Genomic DNA, 13,012 nt, shown 5'->3' with positions numbered 1-13,012 from the left:
GTTTCTGTCACTTCAGAAAGTTTCCTCATGCCCCTGTCCAGTCAGCCATCCCACGCCCATCAGTCAGCCACCAATCTGATGGTTATCACTACAGATGACTTTTTTCTATTCTAGTATGTACTCTTGCATTTGGTTTCTTGTGCTCAGTCTGGTTTCGAGATTCATCCATATTGTTGTATGTATCAGCCCTTCACTCTGAGTAGTATTCCATTGTATGAATACATGACTGTGTATCCATTCACTTGTTGAGGAATATGTGGGCTGTTTCCTTTTGGGGATATAACAAATAAGTCAGCTATGAACATTTAATGCCATGTGGCATTAAACGCAGGATCAGAGGGTGAGTGTGTGCTGAATTTCATGAGAAATTACCAAACGAGTTTTCCAAACTGGTTGTACCACATTATACACACACCAATACTAAGTTTGTCATAATTTGTCAATACTTCAGAATTAAAAAAAATTCTGTTGCCGTTTTAGACCCATTTTCAAAGATACTCAAGGTTCTCTGGATCTGGATGGGAGATTTTCTCCTTTGTATAAACAAGACAGTAGCAAGCTTTCAAATGAAGACATTCTCAAGTTGCTCTCAGAATACAAGAAGTAAGTGTGTTACTGTAGTAAATCAATCAAATAGATGAATTATCATTTCTTGAAATGATGAATGTGAGTCATACATGGGAGAAACTGAATGCTTTGGAGCATTTTTGGATTTGGAAGCCAGTGCATTCAGTAATCATAAATTTTAAGTATAAAATATTTCTTATTTTACACCTAGGCCAGAGAAGACCAAATTGCAGATTATTCCTGGGCAGCTCAACATCACAGTAGAATGTGTTCCTGTGGATTTATCAAGTAAGAATTCACTTGTTACAAATAAACCTTAAAGGGCTATGTTTGAATCTCAAATTTTCATCTTTCGATACATTTTTTTTTAAGATTTTATTTATTTGAGAGAGAGAGCACATGAGAGGGGGGAGGGTCAGAGGGAGAAGCAGACTCCCTGCCGAGCAGGGAGCCCGATGCGGGACTTGATCCAGGGACCCCAGGATCATGACCTGAGCCCAAGGCAGTCGCTTAACCGACTGAGCCACCCAGGCGCCCTTTTCAATACATTTCTTGAGGTTTACATGGTGTATTAAGTTCCTAGGGCTGTGTAAGAAACTCCTACCAACTGGGTGGCTTAGGATGACAGATTCATTCTCTCACGGCTCTGGAAGCTAGAAGTCAAGGTCAAGGCATCAGCAGGGCTGTGTTCCCTTTCAGTGCTCTAAGGAAGACTCCCCAGTCATTGGATTTAGGGCCCACCCTAAACGAGTATGACCTCATCTTAACCATTTATATCTGCAAAGACCCTGTTTCCAACTGAGCCAGCCAGATGCCCCTGCAAAGACCCTATTTCCAAATACAGTCACATTCTGAGGTTCTGGTGGCTGTGAATTTGGGGGGGACACTATTCAATCCAGTACACGTGGTGAATAGTTACAAATCAGGAAGGGTATTAAGTTGATTTTATCAGATGCTGTTTCACATATAATATCCTGTTTTGGGTGTTCCCTAGTCAGTTTCTGCGGCTTTTTGCCTTGGAGAAATCCCATCAGGGGATCCAAAAAGGAGAGTTTCTTTTCCTCTCTAAAGACAAGAATCTCAAAATCTCAGAAGAAGAATGGACAGAAGACAGAAAAGACACTTTGCAGGAAATAAAATGGAGTGGCTAATAAAAACTTGAAAAATGTTCGAATCTTCATAATAATCCCACTAATGCAAATTAAAGTAGCAAGATGCTTTTGCTTCTCTGTCGCATTTACAAACATGTTTAAAGCGAAACCGTCTACTGCTGGCTAGGAGTAGGAACACGATGTGGTAATTGATGTTCATAGATGTTCATAACTAAGGCATTTTGATTCTGAGCTTCTCTCTATCTGTTCACTCACTGAATAAACTTTGCAATTATGGAGATTCAAGTCTAGAAGGAGTGACACACAGTAAATGAGAAGACAAATGAGCGATTCGAGTTGGCGATTGGGGTGGGCTGCTTTAAAAAGGGTGACCAAGGGAGGCCTTGCTCCAGCTCAGGAACTGAAGAGCGAGAAGGAGCCAGCACATGGTGGTTGGAGACGGTACATTCCAGACTGAGGGCGTTGCATACGGAACGACCATGAGGCGGGAGCAAGCTTGGTTCATAGGAGCAGAAAGGAAGGGAGTGTGGTGTGTGATGGGAATAATGAAGATGGGAATGAAGCAGGAGAGGGTCTGCAGGAAATTGTACAGACCATGGTAACTCTTTAAAGGGTTGGATTTTATTCCATGTGCAATAAGAGGTCACTAAAGGACCATAAGCAGGGGAGTGGCATCCAACTTACACTCCAAAACACCCAAGAGTACATCGATTATTTTTTCCTAAAGAAATAATTTGGAATGTAGACAGGAGTTTGTGCATAAAGGTGCTCTTTTCTGTGTTGTTTATTTTGGAGGGAGATTGGAAACAACCTAAGAATCTAATGCCATCGGTGTGGTTAAGGCATGATGGTACACCAGGAAACTTTATGCAGCCGTGAAAAATGATGTTTATAAAGAGTTCACAGAATAAAACATTAGATCAAATGCCAAAAAAAAAAAAAATCCCAACCCAGGATCAAGTTCTGTATATATAGAGAGCAGGATTTGAGTATTATATAAAACAGTCATCAAAAGGAGATTAAGAAGAAAAATGCCAAAATACTAACAGTAGTTATCTCTGGATAGTGGAGCGATCACTTGTTTCTGTGTGCCTTTACTCTCCATCTCCAGATATTCTATTGTAAGTATCACTATAATAATTGGAGAAAACCAGGGCACCTGGGTGGCTCAGTCGTTAAGTGTCTGCCTTCGGCTCAGGTCATGATCCCAGGGTCCTGGGATCGAGCCCCGCATTGGGCTCCCTGCTCAGGAGGAAGCCTGCTTCTCCCTCTCCCACTCCCCCTGCTTGTGGTCCCTCTCTCGCTGTGTCTCTCTCTGTCAAATAAATAAATAAAATCTTAAAAAAAAAATAATTGGAGAAAACCGAACCTAAGAGAAAACACTGTGTGCTCAGGTGTAACTCTTCCTGGGTCTTCCTGCTCCATCAGTACCACAGTGCAGCAAGGACAAGCAATGTTAGAGCTCCTTTGGTGTATGAATCACCTCTAGTCCCATGGCTGCTTCGGTAACCCTGGCCACCACACTTCTCCGAACGTTTGTGTTTTTCACCTTCAGGAATACTGAATTTATTATTTGTAACACATCCTAAGATCTGTCATTTCCAAAGGCCTCCCGTGTTTCTTAGGTGAAAATTGCACCTGCACCAAGTTAACTTTTTTCAGAGTGACTATCCATGAGCTAATTGGAGGCATACATTTACTCTTAGTTCCCTGATACCAATAAAAATTTGCAGTGAAAGCTAAATTGCAGCCACAGGAGGAAAAATGTCATGTATTTCTTTGCAGAGTTTAAATTTGTCAAAATTATGATGTGTTATATTTGGCAAATCACTCTACATTGAGAACAAACTAGCAGTCGTGTCTGGTTTGGATGGTTCTACTAAAATCAGTACCAGGCTACGCCATTTTGTCCTTCTGGGTGCTTAAAGTGGTTGTATGACTTTTTTGTCAATCACTAAGAATTGTTTGTTAAATCACTCTTTGAGAACGCGGTCCGGGTATATTTTTATAAGGCAGGAATGTGTTCGTGATTGCTAGATTCTGTTATCTTTGCCTGTTTTCTTTCTTCTGGTATAGATTGTATTACTTCTTCATATGTGCCCCTGAAGCCTTTCGAAAAGAATTGTCAAAATATTACTGTGGAGGTCGAAGAGTTTGTTCCAGAAATGACAAAATACTGTTATCCATTTACTATTTACAAAAACCATCTGTATGTATATCCCTTGCAATTAAAATACGATAGCCAGAAAACATTCGCCAAGGTAAGTGGTGTAAACTATACATTTTTGGGTATAAAATGCTATTTATAATTTTCTGGTTTTAGGACTCATTTTGAGTGATTAATCATTTTTAGGCAAGGAACATTGCGGTCTGTGTGGAATTCCGGGATTCAGATGAAAGCGATGCTAGCGCTCTAAAGGTTTGTTTATGATCTTGATAAGCATACACTTTTAATGTAAAGATAAATATTTTGGGGGGCGCCTGGGTGGCTCAGTGGGTTGGGTGTCTGCCTTTGGCTCAGGTCATGATCCCAGAGTCCTGGGATCGAGCCCCGCATCGGGCTCCCTGCTCAGCGAGGAACCCGCTTCTCCCTCTCCCTCTGCCCCTCCCCCCCAATTGTGCGCACGTGCTCGCTCTCTCAAATAAATAAATAAATAAAATCTTAAAGAGAAATAAAGATTTTGGTACTTGGTAGTTTCACAGGCTAAGTTTAATTTCTCTAAACTCCACAAAGAAAATGTACTCAAGTGATGAAGGTAATACTGCCTTTTCTACTCTTACACGTTAACTGTGAGGATTAAGTATTTAAGAAATAACCAAATGAGGTAGGAGGGTGTGTAGCTTTAAAAATGGGTCAGCTTCATATACCAGCGTTTTGCTTTTGCTCCTCTTTGATTTTGCGTTGCTCTGATGTGCCATCACAAGGTCATTTTCTCCTATGACCTGACCTGATAGTTTCTAATGGTATCATCAGGGGACTATAAACTCCTTTCTCCTTGAAACCTGAACAGGCTTTGAGCTAACAGAAGCACAGCATGACTGCTTTGATCTGAGATAGGACTTCTCCCCTGGCAGTGGCCAAATGGTGCCTCCAAACTTGGATTCATGGTGGAGGCAAAGCAGAATCTCAGTATTCTCCGATAGAGCAATCCTTAAATACCTCTCACGTCACAGCGCCTTTATCTTTTCACTCTTGAGAGCGTTAAACAGAGGCCCGAAAGAGAAGTTCTGAGAGCATCTAGCTGTCACAGTTTGTTTATCTGGCCCCCTACTTCTCTAGCTTGAGCCTAAATCAGACAGATGGACAGCCAGTCCTCCATTCAAACCTCCTGGGGAAAAAGCCTGGAAGCCCCTGACTAAGTCGTTGGATGTTTAATAACCCCTACCTTTGAAAAGAGGTGTTTCGTTGTTTTTGGGTTTTTTTGGTGTTCTCCCCCCCCCACCCCCGAGAAACCTAAGAATTAGCTGGCTCAAATTAGGTGTATTTTCTCTGATTCCCCCCTCACTGGAGATGAGAAAGACTCTTCCTTTTCCCCCATGCAATGTCCATATTTAAGGAGAATTGGCGATGCATTCACATGGAGTTCTGAATTTCATTTCTTAGCTGGCCTAGAGGCTGGCTCTGAAGTAACAGGGTGAGGCAATTAGTACCTTGGCATGCTGACTCCATATTTATCCTTGAGCTTATTGGGCCTGCGGAAGTGCAAAACTCACACCAGAAATGCAATCGGATCTTTTCATGGAACCATAGAAAGCCTCGCATTTATTTTATGGGTCTCACAGAAAGCCAGTGAATTTTAAAACAGGGCTCATAAAGTAAGCGAACAGTAAGCTTGTCTGTAGCTTAGTGGACGTTCAGTTTTTAATCCCTTTAGGCTGGGAATGTGTCTGCTGGTGTGCGCGTGTTTTAGCTCCTCACCTTGCCCACCGCCCAAGGAGCATCCAGCAAATGTTGCTAACTGCCTGGCGGGGAGCTTCTCAAGAAAGGCAAGTAGCACGAGAGAAGTAAGCTTTCCAGATCTGGTTTCAGAATGTTCCCTTTCCAAATGATTAGCCATGTTTGACTTCTTGCTGTCAACTAATTGGGAAGTGCATTTTTTTTTTTTTTTTTTTTTTTTTATGACTGGAAATTCAGAAGCATCCATGCAGCCAAGTTCCGAGATGTCTGGGGTGTAGCTGGAGTGACTGTAAATGATTCGGAATTTACAAGCTCACAGTGAGAGCCTGGTGCGCTTGGCCATGGCCTTGGGCTCACAGATGCCTCCAACTGTGTGTGGTTCCATTGCGTTATATTTAAAGGCCTTCACTGAGATGGGTGACTCCGTTTCCTTCTTTTGCAGTGTATTTATGGAAAACCCGCCGGGTCTGTTTTTACCACAAATGCTTATGCTGTTGTCTCGCATCACAACCAAAATCCAGAGTTCTATGATGAGGTGAGAACGCATTTTTCCGATGTTCGTAAAACACGGCGGTGGCTCTTCTTTTTCTCTTCATCTCCATCATTTTCTCTGCCCTTGCAATCCCTGAACATTTTGTCCCGTGAAAATAGAAAGCGTCTCACCAAGGCAAAGGGCTCGCTGCCCTTTGATGACGGTGGAATGTGCCCACAAAGGGAAGGGGCTCCGGCGAGAGGTAACCATGGAGGGAACAAACATGAGACGAGAGCTAGGATTCTAGCCTCGCCTTGACAACTGGCTCTGTGACCTTGAGCAGGCCACTTCCCCTTTCCCGAGTCTCCATTTCCTCAGCCTTCAAAGAAGAAATTCAGAAGAGATCTTCTGAAGGCCCTTCTAGATCTTTCTTCCTGCGGTTTTGCATGGGGCCAGGGGCGCAGCCGCTCTGTAAGTGAAATGCTTTGAGAGACACAGCAGCACGTGGGGGCCACCAGAACCCCACTGGGTGCTCTAATGCGTCAGTGCAATGTAGACGAAGGGGAGTGTCTCTCAAGCTCCATGCTCCCCTCCACCCCAGTCTACCTCTCCGGCTCTGCCTCTGCCTCTCTTTCCTTCCCCTTCTCTGCGTCTCTCTGTGCTTGCCAGTGTCTCTCTTGGTGTCTCTGTCCCAGCCTCCTCCAGTCGGCGTGTCCCTGGCTTAGCCAAATCTGCATACTGTTTTTTGATTCCTCCGTGTCTCCAGGAACCTGGCTATGCATCCCAGGCCGCAAGCTTTGCTCTTTCTGCTTCTCAGGGTTCTTTGTCTGACACCATCCCCCCTGCTGTCACGATTTTTCCCCAGGTCCACCTGCTGTTGTCAGGAGGCTTTGCACCCCAGCTTTGGGCCGCCTCCCTTTCTCCATCCAATGCTCTTGGTGTTGGGGGGGATGGGGAGGAGCATAGCGGTGCCTTGCGGTTTTGCCCCCCAGGGAGAGAGTGTGCCCATATTTATGTGCAGCAGAGCATTAGATACCCAGATGGTCTGGCTGCTATGAATAGGCGTGTTCCGTGGTGAAATATACCTACAACAGAAATTAGTTCTAACACCAAAACCCTGCCTTGTGTGAATGATGATGAGGCCAGATGTCCAGCACCAAGCTGTTTTAATATGTCCCCCTCTCTCATCGACACCAGTCACTCCAGAAAACTCGATCGTGTAGCAAGTAATCCACATTATTTCTTAGGGCGCCTGAAAGAAACAGGCTTTTCAGTCGTTCGGTCTCTATTGACCAAGACAGAGCGAGAGATTGAGAGAGATTGCATGTATTTTTGTGCAGGTGTATGCACACTCATCAAATCAATTAAATCTGTGATATGTCTCTTATATACTTCTGGGAGGCAATGAAGACATTTGGTTGGGTCCTGATTGGAAAATCACTTGAGATGCTTTTATTAAAGTGTTAATTTCTAGGATTAAATTCATGTGCCAAGGGTGACGATTTTTATTTCTTTATTCAAGAGTAATCTTGTGTTTTTCTTCAAAAGATATTTATATGAACTGTAATTGGTAGATACCATAATACCATAGTGACTTTTTGCACGTTTATTTGCAAGGCTTAATTTTTTTTTTTTCCACGCAAAGGAAGGCAATAGTGTAGAAAAAAGAAGCCTTTCAAATTCAGTACACATTTTAGATCGATTGCATTCACTGACTCAGATTGAGTTACGTGGTATCTCTGGACTGTGAGGCTGTGGTTTTGATCCAGTGTTTTAGAAAATCCTACTGCAAAGTTGCATCCAGGAGAATCCCCTGGACACTCCAGCACGTCATAAATCAGCCCTCACTACCCAGGAGACTATTGTTGTCAAATTGAAACTGACTGGAAAAGCCCTTAGAGTACATTTAAATGATACCTATTACTGTAGGACTTGGCTTGTCGTTGAGAAAAAAATACATCATTGGAAAAGTATGATGAAATTGAACTAAAGGTCTGACTGTCCAGCTTGACAATGAAAACAAAACAAAATGCGATGTGTGATATTGCTGTCATTTCAGATTAAAATCGAGCTTCCCATTCACCTGCATCAAAAACATCATTTGCTTTTTACTTTTTATCACGTGAGTTGTGAAATTAATACAAAGGGAACAACCAAAAAGCAAGACACAGTTGAAATTCCAGGTAGGTGTACTCTTTCAAAGTCTCTTTCTACAGCTATTTGAGGTGGAATTGTCTAGAATGTAACCTCTTTTCCTCAAGCTGCAAACCACTTCTTCCCCTCACCAAAAAGTACATTTCCGAGTAAAAAAGTTCACTGGTGAAAGATGAATTATAGGTTCATTTGACCATCATTTCTTTTTCTTTTTTTTTTAAGATTTTATTTATTTATTTGACAGAGAGAAACACAGCGAAAGAGGGAACACAAGCGGGGGAGTGGGAGAGGGAGAAGCAGGCTTCCCGCCGGGCAGGGAGCCTGATGTGGGGCCCGATCCTAGGACCCTGGGATCAAGACCTGAGCCGAAGGCAGACTCTTAATGACTGAGCCACCCAGGCGCCCCGACCATCATTTCTTTTAAGTAGAATGGCCCAGCAACCAGAACTTTCCAGTTTGTCTTGCTAAGGAAGTGGGAAGTAAGCCCAGAGCCCAGGGGTATATTTGCGCCTGAGGGAGACTGGGGACCCACCTGGTTCTAGTGAGAACAGAACAGACTTAATGAATTTGAGTAATCGCTAGTGGTGAAGGGCCAGTCCTGGTCCCATCCAGCAAAGCTTTAGATAAACCAGTGGGAAGCATCCTTTAGGAGAACACAGAGGCCCTATAAACATCGCGTGTGTCACCGCCACTAGATAAATGTCAGGAGGCCCTGGGATTCAGATCCAAGCTAGCCTGGATCAGTCTGAAATTCATTCATTCATTCATTCATTCATTCATTCATTCACCAAATAGGTCTGCATATTTATTATGTGCGAGACATTACGATAAGTACTAAGGAGAACACAGTGGAGACTCAAACATAGATCTCATCGTCAGTGAGCCTATGGTCTGGCAGGGAAAATGAGATCTATAAGACAATGATAAGACAAGGTAGAAAGTACTAGCTACTGAGAAAATGGTGCTGTGTAATCTCCGGGAAGAGTGAGTTATTACTTCGACTGGTTGGAGGGACAAGTGGCTGGGAATCTGGGAAGGCTTCCAGGAGGAGATGGGGTTTGGGGTGAGGCGGGGTAGAGTTTGACAATGCAGTGATGGCAGGAAGGTAGATTCCAGGATAACGGAAGAGCTTGTCCAGAGGCCGAGCGTTGAGGGGTATGGACAGGGAACCACGCGTAAGTTCGGTAGGACCAGAGCACCAGGTGTTGGGAGGGGAGTCAACAGGGCGTCAGGTTGAAAAGGAGGCACCAGATCATGGAAAGCCTCGAATGCCAGGCTGTGGATTTGACTGTATTCTGTCAGCAGCATGGAGCTATTGAAGGGCTGTAAATGCCGGTGAGAGCTCTTCCGCGGGCAGCGATGTGATGGCGGAGGGCGTTGGAGTGAGAAAGAAGGCAGAAACACCAGTTAGGGGTTACTTCAGAGGTCCAGGGGGAAAGGGGGCCACCCTACGGCAGTAGCCGGGGGATGGAGAGAAAGGGAGTGCAGAAGAATATATCGGGTCTGACAAATGGTTGGCGACTAGAGAGAGAATTCAGAGTTAGCACTGAAGCTTCAACACTGGAAAGAGGGAACTTGCAAGTAGCAAAATCACAGGGTGGCGGGGAATCAGAGGTTTTGGACTGATGTTGAGTTTGGGGTGCCGGTGAGACATCTGAGTGAAGACCGCCAGGCAGCCAGACTGAAGCAGTAGAAAGCTGCCCTCGTGGACCGTGTGGTCCTGTTCTCTGTCTCCACAGGAAATGCAGTTTGTTTAGGGCAAGGGACCGCGAGGGTTGAGAAGAGATCTGGCAGAACAATAGGAACTCAAGACCGTGCACGTCCTAAAGGACACATTACTCTTTCCTTATTTAAATCCTAGACTGAAGTGGGCAAAGGGCTCGGTGGAGCACACGATGGTTATGCCGTGGGCCACTCATCACTTTGAACTGTCCATCCTTAAGTGGCTTCACGTCCCTGAGCCAGATGGCGTGTGCTTGACACTGTACCTTCCCAGCTTCCAAGTGCTCTGTGTGAGTTTTGACTGAGAGACACCCTTGGCCATGCTCTGATTAATTCATAGTGCAAAAATGTTGCCTGAGCGGTTCCATAGAGACAAAGTAGACTAGCGGTTGCCAGGGACTGGGGGAAAGGAGAAATAGGGAGTGACTTCTAAGGGGTGTGGAGGTTCTCTTGTGGCGTGATGGAAGAGTTCTGGAATTAGATCGTAGCAGTGGATGCCCAGCTTTGTGAATATGCTAAAAACTGTTGAAGGGTGTGCTTTTAAATAGACGAACTGTATGGTGTCTGAATTTTATCTCAATAAAAATGTCTGTGGGGAAAAATTTCAACCAAGAACAAGAAATAGATTTTCCTATTTTTCTGGACTGGAGACCTTTGGTCATGGGTCTGCTTTTTCAATTAACTACTCTGACAGAGTCCTATCGAATGGTTCCCGTGCTCACATTACTTTCCTCTGCTCTTTACAAGAGAAGAGCTCTGGGTAAACCATTTCTGAAGTTGTGCTAGTAAAGATGCCCTTCAGGCGTGTTTCGGAGTCTGAGAAAGCCATTTAGTCTCCTTAGAGAAAGCAACATATTTGTCTTCTTTGAAGAATTAAAGCATTTGCCAAATTAAACACGTGAATGAAAACATTCTAACCAGATTTGTGTTGACTTCTGTGTTCACAGTATAAACATACACACTCACGCAAAGAATTTTAAAGAATCAGAAGGCAGTGGCTTTCAAAAAGGGCTCTCCAGCCAACACCCTCACTCGTGCCAAACCTTGGTCCCAAGCAAGCTTTTTTACAGCTGAGTTATAAACACTCGAAGCCCAGAGTAAGCTCTATAATGGAAATAATGACACTGCTTAACCTGAGGAATACCGATGGCTCAGGCTTTTTTAGCTAGAACATGATGAGTTTTCTAATAGAAATCCAAGAGGCTCTTTTGAGCAGAACTGTTAGGAAATAGAGAGACGGGGGGGGGGGGGGCGGGGGGAATCTCTCAGTGGATTCGAGTCGTAAACACTATGGCCCGTCTGCATTCTGCTACTACACCTCGTCCTTCTATAATCAGGAAAACCTGCCCAGCTGAACACTGCCTTGTATGAATATGGGCTGTGACCTTGACTTGTGGCCTTAATTTTTCATCGTCCCTCACCGTCGGGGTGCTGAAAGAAAATCTGCAACATGCTGATTGCTGGCTGAGATTGTCCCAGACCCGAGACTCTGTGCTCTCACTAAGGATGGATGAGGGAGCTCTGACTCTTTTAAAAAATAAGTCTACCCCAATTCATCCCCCAAAGGGTAAAGATAATGGTACTGATGCCCTTTAAAATTTTTTAAAAGTATTCTCCTGTATTATCTCTCTTTGGTCTCTCAGTAACTAGTAGGCAGAAAGACTATGTGTCGTTCCCAATTTATAGTCCAGGAAGTTGAGTAGAGAACTCATTAGTGGCCAGGCCGTGATTAGGAAGCCGTCCAAATGCATTGTTCCTTCCCCAGGATTCAGATGCCCACTGTGTGGACTCCCCCCTACAGACCCCTGGAAACATCGCCACCCCGCCCTGTTCCCCAGCATTCCGAGATCTGTGTAGCTAATTGCATTTGCAGTTTCATCTCTCACGGTTGATTATTGTCTTGGCAGTTGGCTTTGCCTGGGTACCTTTGCTGAAGGATGGTAGAATCATTACATTTGAGCAGCAGCTGCCGGTTTCCGCCAATCTTCCTCCGGGCTACTTGAATCTGAATGATGCAGAATCAAGAAGGGTAGGAAAATCACTGCGTTTGTTGAAGGGATCGCGATGAAATGTTTAAAAAGTAGAATTCGCTCTTCTAGTGGATAGCTTCACAAAGTCCGGTCTGAGGACCGGTCCACAAGAAAGCTAAGTATGGAAAGTGAGCGTTGGAAAACTTTTGAGAGCAGTTTGACCAAGTTACCTCATGTCTGTTGATTCTTTTTTTTTTTTTTAAAGATTTTATTTTTAAGTAATCCCTCCACCCAACGCGAGGCTCGAACTCACGACCCTGAGACCAAGAGTCCGCATGCTCTTCTGACTGAGCCAGCCAGGCACCCCTCGTGTCTGTTGATTCTAATAACAGTTTTACGAGCTGAGGCTTGGATTTTGTGCATCGTCTTTAAAAATGCATTTATTTAGTAATTCATTTTTATTGTAATTTATGGAAGTTCAGCCGCCAAGGCACTGGAAATTGAAAATGATTTAGGATCCGTTTATTCTCAAGGCAGGTTATTGTCTCCAATAGTTCCCTATGTGTGAAACAAACACATTTGTTTCTGGGGTTAAAAAAAAAAAGGAAAAAGTTGAAATGTGTAAAGGAGTCACGTGTCGCTCATCTATCCATAGGTATGTTATAGAAACTCCTATCTATTTTCCGTTCACAGCAATCTAATGTGGATATTAAGTGGGTAGATGGTGCAAAGCCTTTGTTGAAGATTAAAAGCCACTTAGAGTCTACGATTTATACTCAAGTAAGTTGCATCATGTGAATTTTGTCAATTTTGATATTTGAATCTTTTTCTTTAAGTTTGTTTATTTTTGAGTAATCTCTACACCCAGCACGGGGCTTGAACTCACAACCCCGAGGTCAAGCGACGCATGCTCTTCCAACTGCGCCAGCCGGGAGCCCCTGATTCTAGTTCTTGTTTAGAACAGACTATATTTGATTCCTGTGGCCTTAGAGAGATTGTGGCCTCAAAGGCTTTCTCATTGGGGCGCCTGGGTGGCTCAGATGGTTAAGCATCTGCCTTCGGCTCAGGTCATGATCACAGGGTCCTGGGATCGAGCCCCACATCAGGCTCCTTGCTC

General features: G+C 44.1%; 1 protein-coding gene across 5 annotated transcripts in view; it reads left to right on the top strand.

The window, feature by feature from the left end:
* Positions 1-13,012, top strand: part of DOCK11 (dedicator of cytokinesis 11) — a 185,504-nt gene that overhangs the window by 84,396 nt on the left and 88,096 nt on the right. For all 5 annotated transcript variants that reach the window (XR_003606828.2, XM_028087762.2, XM_028087761.2 and 2 more), the window contains exons 15-22: positions 481-603; positions 779-855; positions 3,756-3,940; positions 4,033-4,098; positions 6,020-6,112; positions 8,109-8,232; positions 11,833-11,954; positions 12,589-12,675. Coding sequence is in view for 4 of the 5 variants with exons in the window: in XM_028087762.2 (XP_027943563.1) it covers positions 481-603; positions 779-855; positions 3,756-3,940; positions 4,033-4,098; positions 6,020-6,112; positions 8,109-8,232; positions 11,833-11,954; positions 12,589-12,675 (877 nt within the window). In the remaining variant the exon portion in view is untranslated. The remainder of the gene's footprint in view (positions 1-480; positions 604-778; positions 856-3,755; positions 3,941-4,032; positions 4,099-6,019; positions 6,113-8,108; positions 8,233-11,832; positions 11,955-12,588; positions 12,676-13,012) is intronic.

The sequence above is a fragment of the Eumetopias jubatus genome, unplaced genomic scaffold, assembly GCF_037043125.1.
Source record: "Eumetopias jubatus isolate StellerSeaLion01/CBP00866 unplaced genomic scaffold, mEumJub1_p1.0 scaffold_11, whole genome shotgun sequence".
Classification (NCBI taxonomy): Eukaryota; Metazoa; Chordata; class Mammalia; order Carnivora; family Otariidae; genus Eumetopias; species Eumetopias jubatus.
The sequence above is the reverse complement of the archived record's forward strand: the minus strand, read 5'-3'. Positions and strand labels throughout refer to the sequence as shown.